The following is a 16176-nucleotide window of genomic DNA, read 5'->3' on the forward strand; positions in this document are numbered from 1 at the left end:
CGGACAGTTGTAAACTACCCGCCAGTTAACGTCCGGGATGCCAGCTCCCGCACCCGCCCCACCCTGGTCGTCTCCCTCCCTCCGCCCGCTTTCGCCTGTAGTTTTCGATTTGAGGTTCTTCTCTTTTCTTAAGGATAAATTCTCTAGACTTATCTGTTGCAATGAAATGACCCCATGGTTTTCATACTTTTTTGATCCCTGAAGCAGAAAATCCCTAGGGAAGTGGGGAAGGGAAAGTGTGTGTGTGTGTGTGTGTGTGTGTGTGTGTATGTGTGTGTGTAAGAGCGAGAGAGAGACCGACTGACAGACGGCCGATCGTCCGACCGGGCGGAGGGGGAGCGGGCAGGGGGGGCTTCCCTCTCTTGGAGGACAGCCAGAATGATACATACTGTCATTAACAGTTTTGACCCACCCAGACCCCACCCTTCGGTTGCATCCATCACACAGTCATTACAACGGGGCAGCACTGTCACACTGCCTGCCCTGCTCCCGGGGCTCTCGGGCTGGCTTAATGAGGTGCACCCAGCCGGGGCTATTGTGCAGCGCGAATGAGGCAAGAAGGAGACCGCAACGATCCTAGCAGCTGCTCGCAGCAGCCCCGCAGCAGCAGCCACGCTCAGACCTCAAGTGGATGGATGCCTCTGGAAATCTTTTCCTGAACTAACCCATCAGGGAGTGGAAGCCAGTGGCAGGGCTAGTGAACTTAGACGGGGAATTCCTTTCCTGCGGTTGAACTGGCTGGAGGCAAGTGCAGTCACTCGGGTAATCGCGGGGGTGCTGGTGGCGGGGCGGGGGTGGGGTGGTGGGGGTGGTGATTTTAAGCCAGTCCTGAGTCAAAAGGTGGCTTGGATCAATTTCCCTTCCAACCACTCAACTCTCCCGTTTACCTTTTGTTTAGTTAGCTTGGCGTTTTCCACCCCCACCCCTTCCCTGGTGTGGTCTGAACCGTGCGTCTTGCTCTGGGGGTTGTGCATTTTAATGTAATTCTGATGGGCGAATGTTCTCTTTTTGTTGTGATTATTAGAGATACTTTAGTCCTGCCTTCCCAGTTCTGCGCCCTGCACAAGCAGTTTTGAAAAATTAAGTGCAAAAAGCATGACAAAGCAATATGAGGTTGCCGTGGTAAGTGAACTTTTAAACAAAAAATTACCATTTCTTCTCGTGTGCTCGGTCTGTGGGTGATTTGAAGGGGGCTCATCACACACAAAGGACTAGGGGCTGGGAGCTGGGAGGAGGGGGTGGTGAAACAAAAAATTGTAGTTTTAATTTATTCTCTTTACTGTGGTCAGTAAACATGTTTTGTGTTTATCTGTTTGATACTCTTGGGATTGTCATGGGTTTAATGCATTTAAAGAGCAGAGAGCTGGCAGTGAGCAGGGTGGAGGTGCAGGGGAGGGAGGAGAAGGGAACTAGGTTATTGTCTGGTTTCAAAAGAGCCGTGCAGTTCTGACTTCCTGAACTCAACACTGTAGCCGGGTCAGTCCTGATCAAAATCCTTAAGGAGAAAGGGAACAATGGGGTTACACTAAATTACTCCAACAGTCTCTATACCCTCACCTGCGCTGTTAAACCTCCCCCTTTCTTCCTCGCATTTCCTCAGGCAGCAACCCTAAAAGCCATCCTTTTAGACAAATTTGAAAGGCTGAATGATGATAGTAAATACATTTGGAAAGCTGTGGTCTTAAAAGGTTTGAGGCTGGAGAAAGGGATTGCTTTCTATCCTCCTTCCCAGTTCTCCCTGCTCTCCTCCGGACCCTGCCCTTCTTTTAAACTAAAATAAACAGGTTTTAAGGGTCCTTCCTCAATCTCCTCACCTATTTGTTTTAAAATGGGAAGTATATTCCAGGGAAGGATTTCTGAATTTTGCCCCTTTATCTCATTCACTTTCTGAGAATGGCTATCCAACTTGTTTGTAGTAAATTTAGCAAGTTCAAGTTTGGTAAAAGGCTCAACCTTTCCTCTGGAAAATTCAAAAATTTTGACCACCTCTGCACTTAAGAACAAAACGAAAACATTAGCAGTTTGTTAAAAGTTAAGAAAAAGTCTTAACTTTTTCTGTTTGTGAATCTAGTTGCCTTTTAACTTGTCAAGGGCTGTTGCCATGGAGATGACTGGGACGCCCTATATTGGAATGGACCTACACATTCTCTGATGAGGCAAGGCCATCTAAGTTTTCTCATTTGAAGGATGAGATAAAAACAGACGTCTCCTTAAGAGGAACTGTTCTCATGTTTTGTTGAAACCATTCTTAACTTCCACTTATATGTGTGTAGATATATACTTTTATGTGCTTACATTTCTTAAGATATATTCTGAAATAAAGATTTTAGTTATTATACATGTCCTCTGATCATAAGAAACACAGATAATAACTTTTTTAACTTATTATATTTCAGTAAAGATGAATGTATTTTTTGGACCTATACTTTAATAACTTATTTTAACAACTGACTTATTTTTTAACTATTCTACATGAAGTTACTGTAATTCACTAGTAATCAGCACAGGAAAGTGACACCTTATACAGTTAGCTCCCAAAGTTATCACTATTGCTATTGGCAGCCACCATCCTTAAAACAGTTTACAGTTTGAGAGCTTAAACACCAAATGACTAAGCAAACTACTAATCTCTTGGGTACAAGAAAGTATCATTTCAGTAAAACTTTGAATCTTAGAAGAGTTTAGATTAAAATACAGCATTTTGTATTATTTTAGAATATGTATTTTAATTCCATTTTAATTGAGAAGTTTGCTTTTCTTTAGTACTGATATTCTTAGAGTACAGATAGTCAACTAACAATGTTAACTACATTATTTATTTTGGACAATACTTGTCAGCTGTCATACCTATTTAATTTTAAATATATGGCCTGTACATATGTAAAATTAGATTGCCTTGATACTGTCATTGAGAAAAACACCTTTAATCAGAGCTATAATCTCAAACAAGTCATCTACTGTAGTTTTTCATTTACACATTAAAAATATTGTTTGAGTTGAAGACAGTCATAAAAATTATTACTTAAAATAAGTTGTCTTCTAAATGATAATAGTAGTGCATATATTAACTTCCCTATAAAAGTACTTAGAATAAAGCTGTATATTCCTGGCACTTTCATTTACTAATACCCTAATTCTGTGGCAATTATAGGTCTGCTAAATAGTCTCACTACGGAAATTTCTTTAAATTAGAATGTAAGACTATAATAATTTCTTTCTTCAGTGTTCTAATGATATGTTGTTGGCACATTGGAAATACAGTGGCCATGTTCTGGTATTTTCCCTAAGCCTTGGTCCATTAGAATAAATTGTACAACTAACAGAAAGCTTATAGTGTTCATAAGAACAAAATTCTAAGTGTTTTCAACTAAATATTTCTATACTCTCATAGAAATACTCATTGTTTCTCATATCATTGGCTCACTTTATATGAATAGGTATCCTGAATAAAGGAGAAAAATGGATGAGATAAAGGGAGTGGGGGTGGCTGGTAGCCAGGGTCATCTAATGTTATATTGGAGGTTTTACCTCTTATACCATATCTTGGATATGAAATGTGCCTGCAAGCAAAAAAAAAAAAAAAGTTAAAAAAGGAATGGCTGAAGTGATACTATGATTTTAAAAATTCAAAAGTAACTTTCATTTATTACTTCTAATTAGTATTAATCTTAATGTGTTTCTTATGTCAGATACACAATGAAAACAGCTAAGAATTTAACTTTGACAGTTAACATTTGTTATCTCTCTGAATCTGATCATATATGTAAGTGCTTTACTTATATTATCTTTTAATATTCAGAACACTCTTGGTGGTAGGTTTTAGTATGCCTAGAAACTGAATAGTTAAGGTCAGATACCTCCTAAACCATGGAGTGAGGATTTGAATCAAAATCTATCTGATTCTAAACTCAGGTCCAAAATCAAGCAAAATGAGAATAAAATAATAGAAAATATAAGCTAATTTACTAAATTTAAAGAGAACTGCTTCATAAAACCCACATAATCTTCCCAGATTCCAAACATCAGGATGATTACCTCTTAATCTTGCCACTTTCCTCAATAAGACATCTAGAAGAAAAATATCTTACCAAAATATAACTATATCCCCAACTATTGCTAACTCTATTCCCAAATTGGGTTTAGATACATTAGGCTGGTTTGGCTGGTTGTTTCTTTGTGGGGACACTAATGGAGAGTTTATTGCATTCTCCATCCCACCCCAAAAATAAACAAAAGGAGAGGAAGAATAAATCAATTTTAATGAAAAAAGTATTTTCAAATATGTGCAAACAATTTTGAAACATACACAACATACACAGATAGGTACCAGGACTTAATTAAAGGAAAGCCTAAATGAAAACCCAGTTTTATTTAAAAATAAGAGAGTTAAAATCAAATAAGCAGAGTAATTTTTTTCACTTTACCTATTTAAATGGGACTTACAATAACATTTGTAAAAGTAATGGAGTGTTATATGTTTTATAGATAGCAAATCATTTCATGACTTTTTTTGACGTATATTTATTTTCTAGGGGTTTAATCAGTTAACCTTTACTTACTCTAGTTATTCAATGAATAGGGGCCTCCATTTTTTAAATTGCCTTCATTCAGTGAACTAAAGAGTCAAAGATAGAAATTGATAATAGAAAATAAAGTTTCAAATGGGCCTCATTTTGTGATTCCTTTTTAAATATTAAAGATGATAGACTCTGAAATACGGAGAGAAAAATACTTTTCCTTTTAAAAAAGCTCTAATTTTGCTCTTTTTTATTTATTAAAAATCTTTGAACCAGAGAGATTGGAGCATAGATTATTGCATCTGCTCAAGTTTGTTTATTAACTTGGATCTGCAGAAATGGAGATGTTAAGATTTTATCAAGACAATCCACTTAAATTCCTCTAAGTACCAGTATTTAAGGACATCATGTACATTCAACAGAAAACTGCTCAATTTTTCATTGTCACTTGCGAATAAATGAAAGTACTTAAAATAACTCTATCTGCATTTTTTTTTTTGGTAATATATGGGCTCCTGAGTTGTTTTGTGTAGACTTTAAAAAAAAATCAATTACTTTTTTTAAATGCAGAGGGCACTCATATTTAAAAGGGCATTTGAATTAATGCTTCTGCTAAGTGAAGAACTTTTAAAAAACTGTATTATACATTTTGTAAGGTTAATTTTTATGAAGTGAAATCATCCAAATCTATTATGTTTAACCTTACGACTATGAGAATTCCATAGCTTTTTTAAAAGTCTGATAATTTTGGACTTTCAGGAACTGTTTTATAAAGGTGACAACTGTGATGTTTAAATGTTGCAAACCCCAATATAGTCTAGCAGTCAGTTACATATAACTCAATTCTACTTCATTTCGACTGTGGAGACCATGCCTTGAAAAACCCTCGGACTTTTACCTCCCAAAACCTAATTGTAGTTACTTGTGTCATTTTAATTAAAATTCAGGCTGGCTCTTTTTTTTTAAATCATAAAATATTTGTATAATTTTCTATTTTATCCTTGATTTGAAAATTTGTATTACTTCATTATTATGTATTAAAATCATAGAATTATATGTAGAATTTTCTTTCCCTTCAGCTTCATCAAAATACACAAGTCTATATTTAAATAGTAAATATGCAACAAGTCATATTAGTAGGAAGCAAAAAAATTGTTAAAGCAGTTTTTCAATTTAAATTTGTGGGATAATGCCACAAAACTGAATTTTATCTAATGATAACATTAACATTTATTTAACTAAAAATTTAAGAGTATTTTAGGGTATATCTGTGAAGTCTGCTTCTATCTCTCCATCATTGCTGTTCCATAATGCCATAAAAAGTAATAATTTCACTTGAAAAATTAGAAGGAAAATGTGAACTGTATTTAGTCTTAGAATCCTTCATGCTGTGCATTTCAATTATCCCTTTAAATTTCTACAAACATGAAATCTTTATGTTTTGTGCTCAAAGTAACATTACATGTTATGGACTTTCAAAGCCTCTCAGAGCATGAAGAGTTTACAGGAAAGGGCAGACTAATGCTATCTATGGTATTACCAAACCTGACAGACATAGACAAAGGCTGAGAAGTCAGTGTTAATGGTTTTAAATTAAAAGGCAGGGGGAAAGGAAATATAAACCAAATGAAACCTGAAGTCATTAGCATTAAGAAATGAGAACTCAGCTTTTTGAGTGTTTCTAGTAAGTGTAATTAACCACTAGACACATATTTGATACAATCTAAAAACATTACCCATCCTTTGTTAAAGATACGGAGAGTAAAGATTGCTACAGAAATCTAGACTTTGGAATTTCTAATTTCTCAGCGTTTAATTTATCACCATTAAATTTGATATTATGGCAGAGGTGGTATTTAATATATGTGGTTGATTCTTATCAATCCCCATAACATTTTCAAGTGTCTTAGAATACAAAAATGATAAACTTCACTCAACAAACATTACTGCATGATTACTAGGTTTAGAGCACAGTGCTAGAGCCCAAGAATGCCCCGTTGGAAAAGATGGCTTTGCCGTCAAGCAATTCACAGTCTGTAGGAAATAAGACATGTCAACAAATGGTTATAATGCAATGAGATAATTGCTATCAGAGGTGTGTACAAAGGGCTTTTAGAAAGACAGAGGAAGTTCTGGCCAATATACCTGCAGTTGGCTTTAGTTGGATGTTCAGGAAGTGCTTCCCAGCGGAGGTGAAGTTTTGCATACATTAAAAAAAAAGTGTAGTAGTGAAACTTCAAATAATACAAAGAAAATGAAATATATTTTCCTAGTCTTTACGTTTTGATATGTACTTTTGATGCAGGGAAGCAAGTTGTCTGTGTAGTATGCTGAATTTTTCAAGATTCATTAGTGTAATTTCTCAAATACACTGCCTTTGACAAATGTGCACAGCCAGGAAAGCCTTTAATATATTAATTACGTTAGTGTTTTGTTGCTAGTAACATAATGGATAAAGCAAAGGCTCCATTTTTATTCTTCCATGCCATACCCCACCCCACAAAAAACAAGTATTTTGTAAACTGTGAAAAGCAAAGTAATTAAATAACATAAATGGCGAGGGAGATTGTCTGTGATGTGGGCTAACATAAGAAAGGAAGGTATAGTAAGAAAGGTTATTTGAGAGGAATTGATATGAAAATATTTTAAAATAGGAAAAAGAGTTCTGCTTCCCCGAAATAGGATATCAACGGAAGTGATTTCATTTTCTTTTGTATTGCTTTCACATTTACAATGGAGGAGGAAAGTACAATTAATCTCAGATTTTCCTTATTTATGGTTAAGTTTCATCATTGATCAGACTAAAACCACCCTATTTTCTTTTTTAAACTCCCACATGTGTGAAAAATCTCTTCAGCGTGATTAGTATTTCTTGCAAATATCATTTTGCATTTTGCTCTCTGATAGCTTGACAATACAGTTTAGCCATTCCTGCTGGGATTCTCTCCTGGCAACAACATTTTATTCCTTGTGTTCGTTTTTAGGAAAATCCTCTCCACATTGTTATATGTATTATTTTATAGGAAGGAAGCATGTAAAATACTCTTGAACTCATTTTTTTCTTGTGAGTTTGAATAGCATTCAGATTAGAATGATTTCCCCAGAATTTTATAGGCTTGCCCAATCCAGCTGTATATTTTATATGCTAATGTAAATTCTATTTTTGTTCCCCTTGGGGGTTTAAGTGATTATAATTGTTGCTCTTCAAAAGCCAAACAGATGATGATTGCTGCTTCAGGAGTATACCAAAAGAAACTGGCTTTCATTAAACCTGCTCATCCACTTCATAATTATCTCCATTTTATCTAGCTAAGAAGCAGGAAAAAATGGCAAGTACAGTTCATTGAAGCCAGTTCAGTTATTTAAACATTGCTTTATTGAACTAGCAGGAGGTGTTAAAGTAGGGGGAATGTTTTCATTCTAACACTGATATGTAGCCAGTGGCCTAACTCAAGAGTTAGTTGAGCATCAAATGCCAGAGGCCACAAGGAATGAGAGGGGAGATATTTTGAGTCATTCTGAGACGTGTCCCCTAGTGGATACAGTAAATAGTACTGCAGTGGCTGCTCTTCTGAAAGTCTTTTTGCTTGTTCTTCTTTCTGTAAATTCGAAATGGAATTACTTATTTAGTATTCATTAAGAAACACTCAGAAATGCACCCTAAATAACAGGGAAATTTCCTATAAATGTAAAAAAAAGGGGGGGTGTGAAATTTATAAAGTCTCAAAGGATGCCAAATCCTGAGACTGACTGACATCCAGGAATCCTCATGATCACGTGAACCTTGAGATCTAATCATGAGTCAGAAAGCAGATTTTTGGTTTGCCTCAACTGAGAGAATATTTCCCCCAGGTGACACAAAGGCTCTTGGTTATCTGTGCCCAGTCCTAGGACAAGGGTGGAAGGGGTAGCCTTGGAACTATTTCTGACTGTCCATTGTTAAATGGCACAGTGAGGGGTTGTGAACTCTCACCCAAAGGAATATAGAGAGGTGCCACAGTCAACAGCTGTTCCAGCTTCCAGCTGTGAGAAAGAAATTCTCTGCTGGTTAAATGAAAAATTCTGGAAGGACTCTCTCTTCTAAAATTTCAGAGAGCCATGTTTTAGAAACCAATTGTCTAAGACTAGACTTAGATAAAACATTACACTCATAAACAAAAAAAAAAAAAAGAGGAAGGTTTCACTTTTTCTATGGATTTTCATGTTCCATGATAGTTCAGCAAGCTTGAGGCAATTTCACTTTTTGAAGTTTCAGCATTGAGATGTGTTCTTATAACTTGATGTTGAAACTTTTGAGGCATTGTATTGAAAAAGGAAGAAAAGTAAATTTACTTAATAAGAAAAAGCAAGTATGTTCCTGAAAGGCTTTGTATATTGGTTAGAATACATTAAAATATATTTAAAAATAATTATTTTCCTCTCAATCCTTATATTACAGTAATAAATTCCCCCGCCCAGTTTTCATATATGTAATCTTATTTTGGATTCACAATAACCTCATAAAGTAAGAATAAGCAAATATTGTAATTTCATTTCATATAAACATTTAGAAATAGAGATTTATAAGTGGTTTTACAACTTGAATTTGGGTAAACCAACTTCTTTATCAGCACCTTAAGAAACTTGTTGAGTTATACCTAGGCTATAGAGCCACTTTTGAACCCAAAGGCAAGGTGGGGGATAGAATGTTCCCAGATAATAAGTATTTCCCCAGTGAGATCTTAGATGAATTTGCATTCTTAGATCCAAAGAAGGGTATATCAATGGCCTGCTCTCTAAAAAAAACTCCTCTAAATTCACAATTCTTTCTGAAAGTATGGCAGTATTAGAATTTTCTTGAATTCCTTTATAGAGATCTGCCAGGGTATAAATAACTCTGATTGCCTGCCAACAAGAAAAGCCTATAAAAGCTAAGTCTGAGACCATACCAGCTTCACTTAGAGCTGCCCTAGGCAAAAATGGTGAATGATGGGTTGTCTCACCTCCTCATCACCTCCTCTTGATACCTCTAGGACCTGGCTAACACTTATTCCCCTGGGCCTGTGCTGCTCCTTTACTGACATTGCTAAAACCCACAGTCTATTAGGACTATCTCTCTTTCCCTTCCAAAGTTACAGAGAGGTTGTTAATCTAATAAGCCGATTTCCACTGATGGAAAGATATTAAGAAGAATTCTGGTTTCAGTTAATTTTTAAAAGTCACTCCCAGGGAAGATGCCCTCCATTTTGTTAAACACTCGTGGTCATAAACTGGTGGATTGATCATGCCGGGCCAAACTATATCCTTTTTTTGGTAGTTACTTTTCTTCACCATGTGGCACTCCCAGTCTCTGTCACTGAGGAGACTGCTTACTTACCTTAGAAATAGGACAGTTAGAAATGAACTCAACAGAAAAATACAATGCTGAAAAAAAAAACAAACTGATTTGATAGTATTGGCTTATCTGCCTATGTTTATTAAATAGATGCAGAAGCTACAAGATAAACACTAAAACATATCCATGCCTGTGGAATGACTCTGTAATTTCCCAGGGTAATTTCACATGTCTGTTCTTTTATTATAATGACAGGAACTTGTGGGAAACCATGCTTATTCTGTGACCTCACAGACATATGAGTGTAAATAAAATCTTTTAAAAGCCTCTTGGTTAAATCTCTTTCAGCATAATCCAAAGTACATATTTGGCAATTACTTCAATTAATCTGCTCAACAGAGAAAGCCAAACAAAATAGTTCCAGCTAGAGTTTACTTAAACTCCATATTAACTGAGCAACTGAAAAATCTGTGTGGCTTTTTCCTTTAAATCAGTGGCTCCTCAGACACAGCCATAGAGGTTTTTATAAACATGTATGCTTAGACCTCACCTTGGAATGACTGAGTAGAATTACTCCTGGGATCGGGACCAGGCATCTGTACTTTCACAGAAGAAAAGAGCCTCCACAGGTGTATTGAGGCACTGATGCACAGCTATGTGTGAGAACCACAGGGCTTATGTCTCACCAGTTCTGTCATTTATTGAAGACCCACTCTGTGGCAGGCACTCTCCTAAACACTTAACACTTATTTTTTCACTTACTGCTCATAACATCCCTTGAAGATGGCTATTATTTTACCGATGAGAATGCTGAGGCCTAGAGAGGTCAGGCAGGCAGCATGCCTAGTGTCATGTACCTGTCATGTACCTGGAGAGGCAGAACCAGAATCCAGGTCTGTTCCAATACTTTGAACCACTACAACCCTGAAAAGGCCTTCTTAATATACAGATTGAAAATGTATGGGTGCGTTTTATAGTGGTAATTTCCAATCTAGACGCTTCCATTTTGCTGCTTTGATTACCCTAAGATCATCCAGAGTGTATAGGGATTGTTTCATTTTATGGCCTTAAAAGAGCCACTATATTCATGTAAAAGGATACATAGTCTAATAGGTAAAAGATACTTTGAAATTATGGGTTAAGTGTTTTTGCTTTCTTTGTGTAAGTCACAGATGGCTTTCACCTGAGTTCAGAAACTCAGGAGCTATTGTAAACTACCTTTTAATTTCATGGCTAAGAATTATTCAGGAATGTGTCAGTGTTGGAAGAGCATGATTTTCCTTCCAGGTCAATTTCTTATTAAAAAGTATTTTTAAATTGTATAAAATCATTGCTGAGAAATGCAGTTTTGTGTGGAATATGCAATTTTAGGATGTGTTCTTCCTGATTTGGGGCTGACACCATTATTTAGAATAGTGATGACTCATGTCTAGGACTTAAATCTTTTTTTCATGGGTTTATACATTTTTCCCCTTGAATTGCACCAAAAATGGTTTTTTAATTGGCTTTAACTCATGCCCAATAAATTGGACGAAAATTGATTGCTGCAGTCATGTTTGGTTTAAAATTTTTCAAGACTGCACCATGAGTCAAATGAGTGCGTGAGTGAGGGCAGCAGCATTTTATATCCTCTGTTTATGATGAATAAGTTTTTTCCAAAGTGGTCATAATTCATAGATAAAAGTTAATATATGTTAACATTTCATAAAGCATAAAAGATAGTAACAATCATGTTATAAAACATCATGTTAAAAATTAAAAATTATTGTGGTATTGTTTCTCAGTACCTTTTTTTCTACTTCTGTCAATACTACACGTTTAATTATTATATTCCTTTAAAAATAAGTGATACCTGCATGTAGCTCTTATTAGATTCTTGGTCATGACATTAGAATATTTTTAAATGGCAAAATTAAAACATGAAGATATTTGGGCTGTACTATCCTTTAGAGTTAAGACAATGAGGCAGTTTCCCATTCTCTGAAGAGTGATTTTAAAGATAAAAATTGAGTAATATGAAAATTGAATTAACTCAGGTGACTGTTTAGGGCATTGAAATAGCAATTCGCTAAGTGGTACCTGTCAGGAAGCCAGTTTTTTTTTTCAGTCTCATTATAATTATTGACTGTATTATGGTTTTCATTTATTTATATGCTATAGAAATATAAGGAAATCACTTTACAGGCTTTGGTAGTTGGGAATAAAGGTTCATTTTATGAGTTTCTCCAGGAACTGCAAGAAGGGGTATATAAAAAGGAAGAAGAAATAACTAATTAATAAAAAGGAGACCATCTCTTGGTCATAATATATATAGGCAGTAAGTGAAAGTAATAGTTGGTGTTCCTATGTATAATTAATATTAGGCAGTTCTAATTGGGCAAGATAGTTACATCTGAGATTGTATTATTCTAAGAAACTGGTCGAGAAATTTCTGAGATTTTTTTCATTTTTCTCTATTATATTTACTTTTCATATGTATTAAATCTCAGGATTTCTCTATATAAATACTATTGTGATTGGAAATTACAAAACTTCAAGGCTGTTAAGCTGTCTGTCTTTTAAGAGGTCCCTGGTCCACACCACTCAAGATCTCCCAACCTGGTGCCTACAAGGCTGAAGCTTGAGCTATGGAGTTGGAGAGATTTCTTCCTCCTCAAAACATAATCTAACTGTTTTTCTGACTTGTAAGAAAGAATGCATGCTCAGAATTTAAAAAAACTGAATAATGCAGAAGATATTAAGAAAAACCTAGGTACCAACTCCTATTACCTCAATAGTCACTATTGTATGTTCTAATGACCATTCTTTATAGGATGTTTGATAACTTCCAACACTATTTCATGAAAATCTTTGTATATTATCACATATGCCCTTCTAAATTATAAGTGTTTACTATATGGTTATGGAGTAGATATCTGAAAATTAAATTTACAAAAGCTAAATAGGGAGTTCAGGCTGTGGCTCAGTGGGTTAAGAACCTGACATAGTGTCTGTGAGGATGTGGGTTCAATCCCTGGCCTCACTCAGTGACTTAAGGATCTAGCATTGCTGCAAACCTCTGCACAGGTCATAGATGTGGCTTGTGTCTGGTGTTGCCATGGCTGTGGTGTAGGCCTGCAGCTGCAGCTCTGATTTGACCATTAGCCTGGGAACTTCCATATGCTGAAGGTGAGGCCCTAAAAAGAAAAAAATTAGAAATAAAAAAGTAAAACATTAAAATTCCTTCAATCCTTCCCTCCTCCCAAATTACTGGTGATTAGGAACTCCTAGGACATCTTATGTAACATTTATCACAATCTCATTTGACCTTAATCGTTTTAAAGAAGTGAATCACCCAATTATCACTTTTATCTATTTTCCATTTGTTGATAATAAGAAGCATGGCAAGATATGAATATAATTATTTTCATTATAAAAAATAGAGTTTTGTTTATATTAACTGTAATGTTTATTTTCCTTATGCTTTTGTTCTCTTGCAAGTATTAATTTCTGCTATATTTCTTTAGAATTATTGAATTTTATATCTGGAAAGTACAAGTCATCTAATAAAAAATGGTTTAGGACTTGGGCTATAAAAATGGACTTAGGGTCAAATCCCAGCTGCTAATTGTGTGGTCTTGGGCAAATCACTTAACATGCTCAGTTTCCTCATCCTTAAAATGATAAGGTTATTGTGAGGATTAAATTAGTTGATGCATAGATAAAGCATCTCTTATGCCATCTACAGCATAATATGTACTCAATGCTTGTTACCCATTGTTATTTTTTGTGCTAATCCACTCTTTGGGGAATCATGAGGTTTAGAGAGGAACTTGCTAAAGGGAATCAGCTAGTTAGCGGAAGAAATAATCCTAGGACCATGTCTTCTCTCTTCAGGCCTAATGCATCCTTCCCTAGCATTGTTTTTAAAGTCCCTTCTTAAGCACAAAGGTGTTTTAGAGGCATCCACAGCCAAGCAGTGTGCAGCATGGTAGGCTCTGGTTCCTGGTTTCTCTGCTTCCCAAGAGGGTTTTTTGGCTCAAGAGTATAATTTGTTCAGAACCCTTTCACTTTCCCAAAGCTTGCTGTAAATATTTTGGCTGTTAAAACATTTTCATTATCATGTGAACCCCTTTTTTATGCATGTCAGTCTTCTCCCCATCTCTGTCCCACAGCCTTGCCACCTCATTCCAAGGAGTCTTTAAACAAAAAGCTTCTTAATCCTCCTTCTGTCTTGACTCTGATCCCTATAACTTACTTAGAATCTCTTCCTGTTTGGCATGTCCAAAATTTATACTTGTCAGTAAATATACCTTGTATCCAGTAGTTTCATGTCAGTACTTCCCTCTGCTGCTTTCAAAGCACTCTGTGATGTGAGTCTACAAAGTCTAACCAACCTGATATCCTACTGTTCTCCAGCCCACTTCCTCCACTACAGTCTCTTTCACCAATTTTCACCTCCGAACCTCATGTCATTTGCTCTAAACACTCACACACATAAAAACTCCAATAAAGTAGATTTATAAAGACCTTTTTAAAACTAAGGACTAAAACATAATATACATTTGTATTTCCCTCTTTTATTAAAAAAACCTTGCAATGAGTCTCAAATTTTCACATGACTAATACAGAGACACTCCTCTCGTATTCATTTTACATATAGGAAATGTTAGTACTCTAAAAAACAGTGCTGTGTGAGTTAAATAATGAGCACCAATGTAAAAGTAAGACTTCTCTTTTTATTGTCTGCAGAAGAAATCTAGAAATGCCAGCAAGAGAGAGAGAGAGAGAGAGAGAGAGAGAGAGAGAAAAGAAATTTCACAGTAAACTGTCAGAATAATTCAAGGAAATGTCTATTTGTTACTCAACAGCTTAAGTAGTCTGTAACGCCATTCATTTATTTTGCATTTACCAACTCATGTTTACAAAAACTGACATTTCAAACAACCTATTCTCTAATTTCTCATATAAGAATGACAGTGACCAAAGGAACAGAACCTTATTTCTATCACAATGGTATTCTCAGCCTTAAAATGCATATACACATGCCCAAACAGAGAAATAGATTTTCCATTTAGTCATGTCAACATGATGAAGGGTTAAAATGGGTTGGTGTGAAATTGCAGTAAAGAGTAGCTATTCTGTGTGTAAGTTTGTGTTTCTTAGTGCTAATTACACTTCCTTGTAGAACTCTGGCAGTCACATGATTGGGCTTGACTTTGAGTTGGTCAGTCTTATCAAATTATAAGACACAGGAGTTCCTGTTGTGGTGCTGCAGAAAAAAATCCCACTAGTATCCATGAGGATGAGGGTTCGATCCCTACCTTCGCTCAGCGGGTTGGGGATCCGGCGTTGTGAGCTGTAGTGTAGGTCTCAGGCGTGGCTTGGATCCCACGTTGCTGTGTTGCTGTTGCATAGGCCGGTAGCTGTAGCTCTGATTTGACCCCTAGCCTGGTAACTTCCATATGCCATGGGTGTGGCTCAAAAAGCAGGAAAAAAAAATATATATATATATATATGATACATTGAGGATGTGGATAGATGCTTATTGAAGTTTAAAGAGCATTAAGTTTTCCCATTGTAACCTATGAACCTAGACAAACAAAAGTTTAAAGCTCATTCTTATATCAGGCTGCAAAGTTTTGTTTCCTTCCGTTCTCACTTAACTCAGTGAAAGTCCACATCTGTAGCAGAATCTATATCAATCCATGGTGAAGTAGGCCCAGGAGGGAACTGCAAAACTACAAACTGCACTAGTTTTAGTATTCTTTTGACATGATGTGTTTCACAATGTCTAGTGGACATTATTTCTCCATTTTGTTTCATTCAAAACAATTATAAACAGCATATTCTCTTGTGCCCTTCGTACAGTCTATCTCTGTGTTCTTTTGGATATTTATTTTGATAGATTTTTTCAAGCACAGACCACCTAAGGAATAGAAAACTCAAGCAGAAAGTACTCTTAGGCTATGTAAACGGAATAAATATAATAGCCCATAAAAATATATGTGGAGAGAGGGAATGAGCCCAGAGAGAAGGGAGTGATGACAAACTGATTTCTTCCAAGACCATAAATGACTAGTAACTTTAAACATCTTGCCATAGAGTTAACATAAAATGATAAATAAGAATGGATAACATATGCATATATATTATATATATTTGAATAATAAAAGTGCCTTAGCATAAAATAAAAATATTTTAATTTGATTAGACTGTGATGCTATATATTTGACTCAACCTGATTTCAGTGAGTAATTAACTGAATTATAGCCTATACTTAATGCCAAACACTAACATTTGAGCCTAACTGAGGGAACGAAGGTCATGATTAGTGCCAAATTGAGTGACACAATGCAGAAAGAC

The 16176-nt window shown here is 35.8% G+C and overlaps 1 protein-coding gene across 3 annotated transcripts in view; it reads left to right on the forward strand.

Annotated features, from left to right (window-relative positions):
* The first annotated feature begins 443 nt into the window (after positions 1-443).
* ELAVL2 (ELAV like RNA binding protein 2) overlaps positions 444-16176 on the forward strand; it is a 169386-nt gene continuing 153653 nt past the window's right edge. For all 3 annotated transcript variants that reach the window (XM_047769526.1, XM_047769527.1, XM_047769528.1), the window contains exons 1-2: positions 444-744; positions 1025-1122. In XM_047769526.1, coding sequence (XP_047625482.1) covers positions 1096-1122 — 27 coding nt within the window. In that variant the 5' untranslated portion in view covers positions 444-744; positions 1025-1095. The remainder of the gene's footprint in view (positions 745-1024; positions 1123-16176) is intronic.

This window comes from Phacochoerus africanus, chromosome 2, assembly GCF_016906955.1.
Source record: "Phacochoerus africanus isolate WHEZ1 chromosome 2, ROS_Pafr_v1, whole genome shotgun sequence".
Taxonomy (NCBI): Eukaryota; Metazoa; Chordata; class Mammalia; order Artiodactyla; family Suidae; genus Phacochoerus; species Phacochoerus africanus.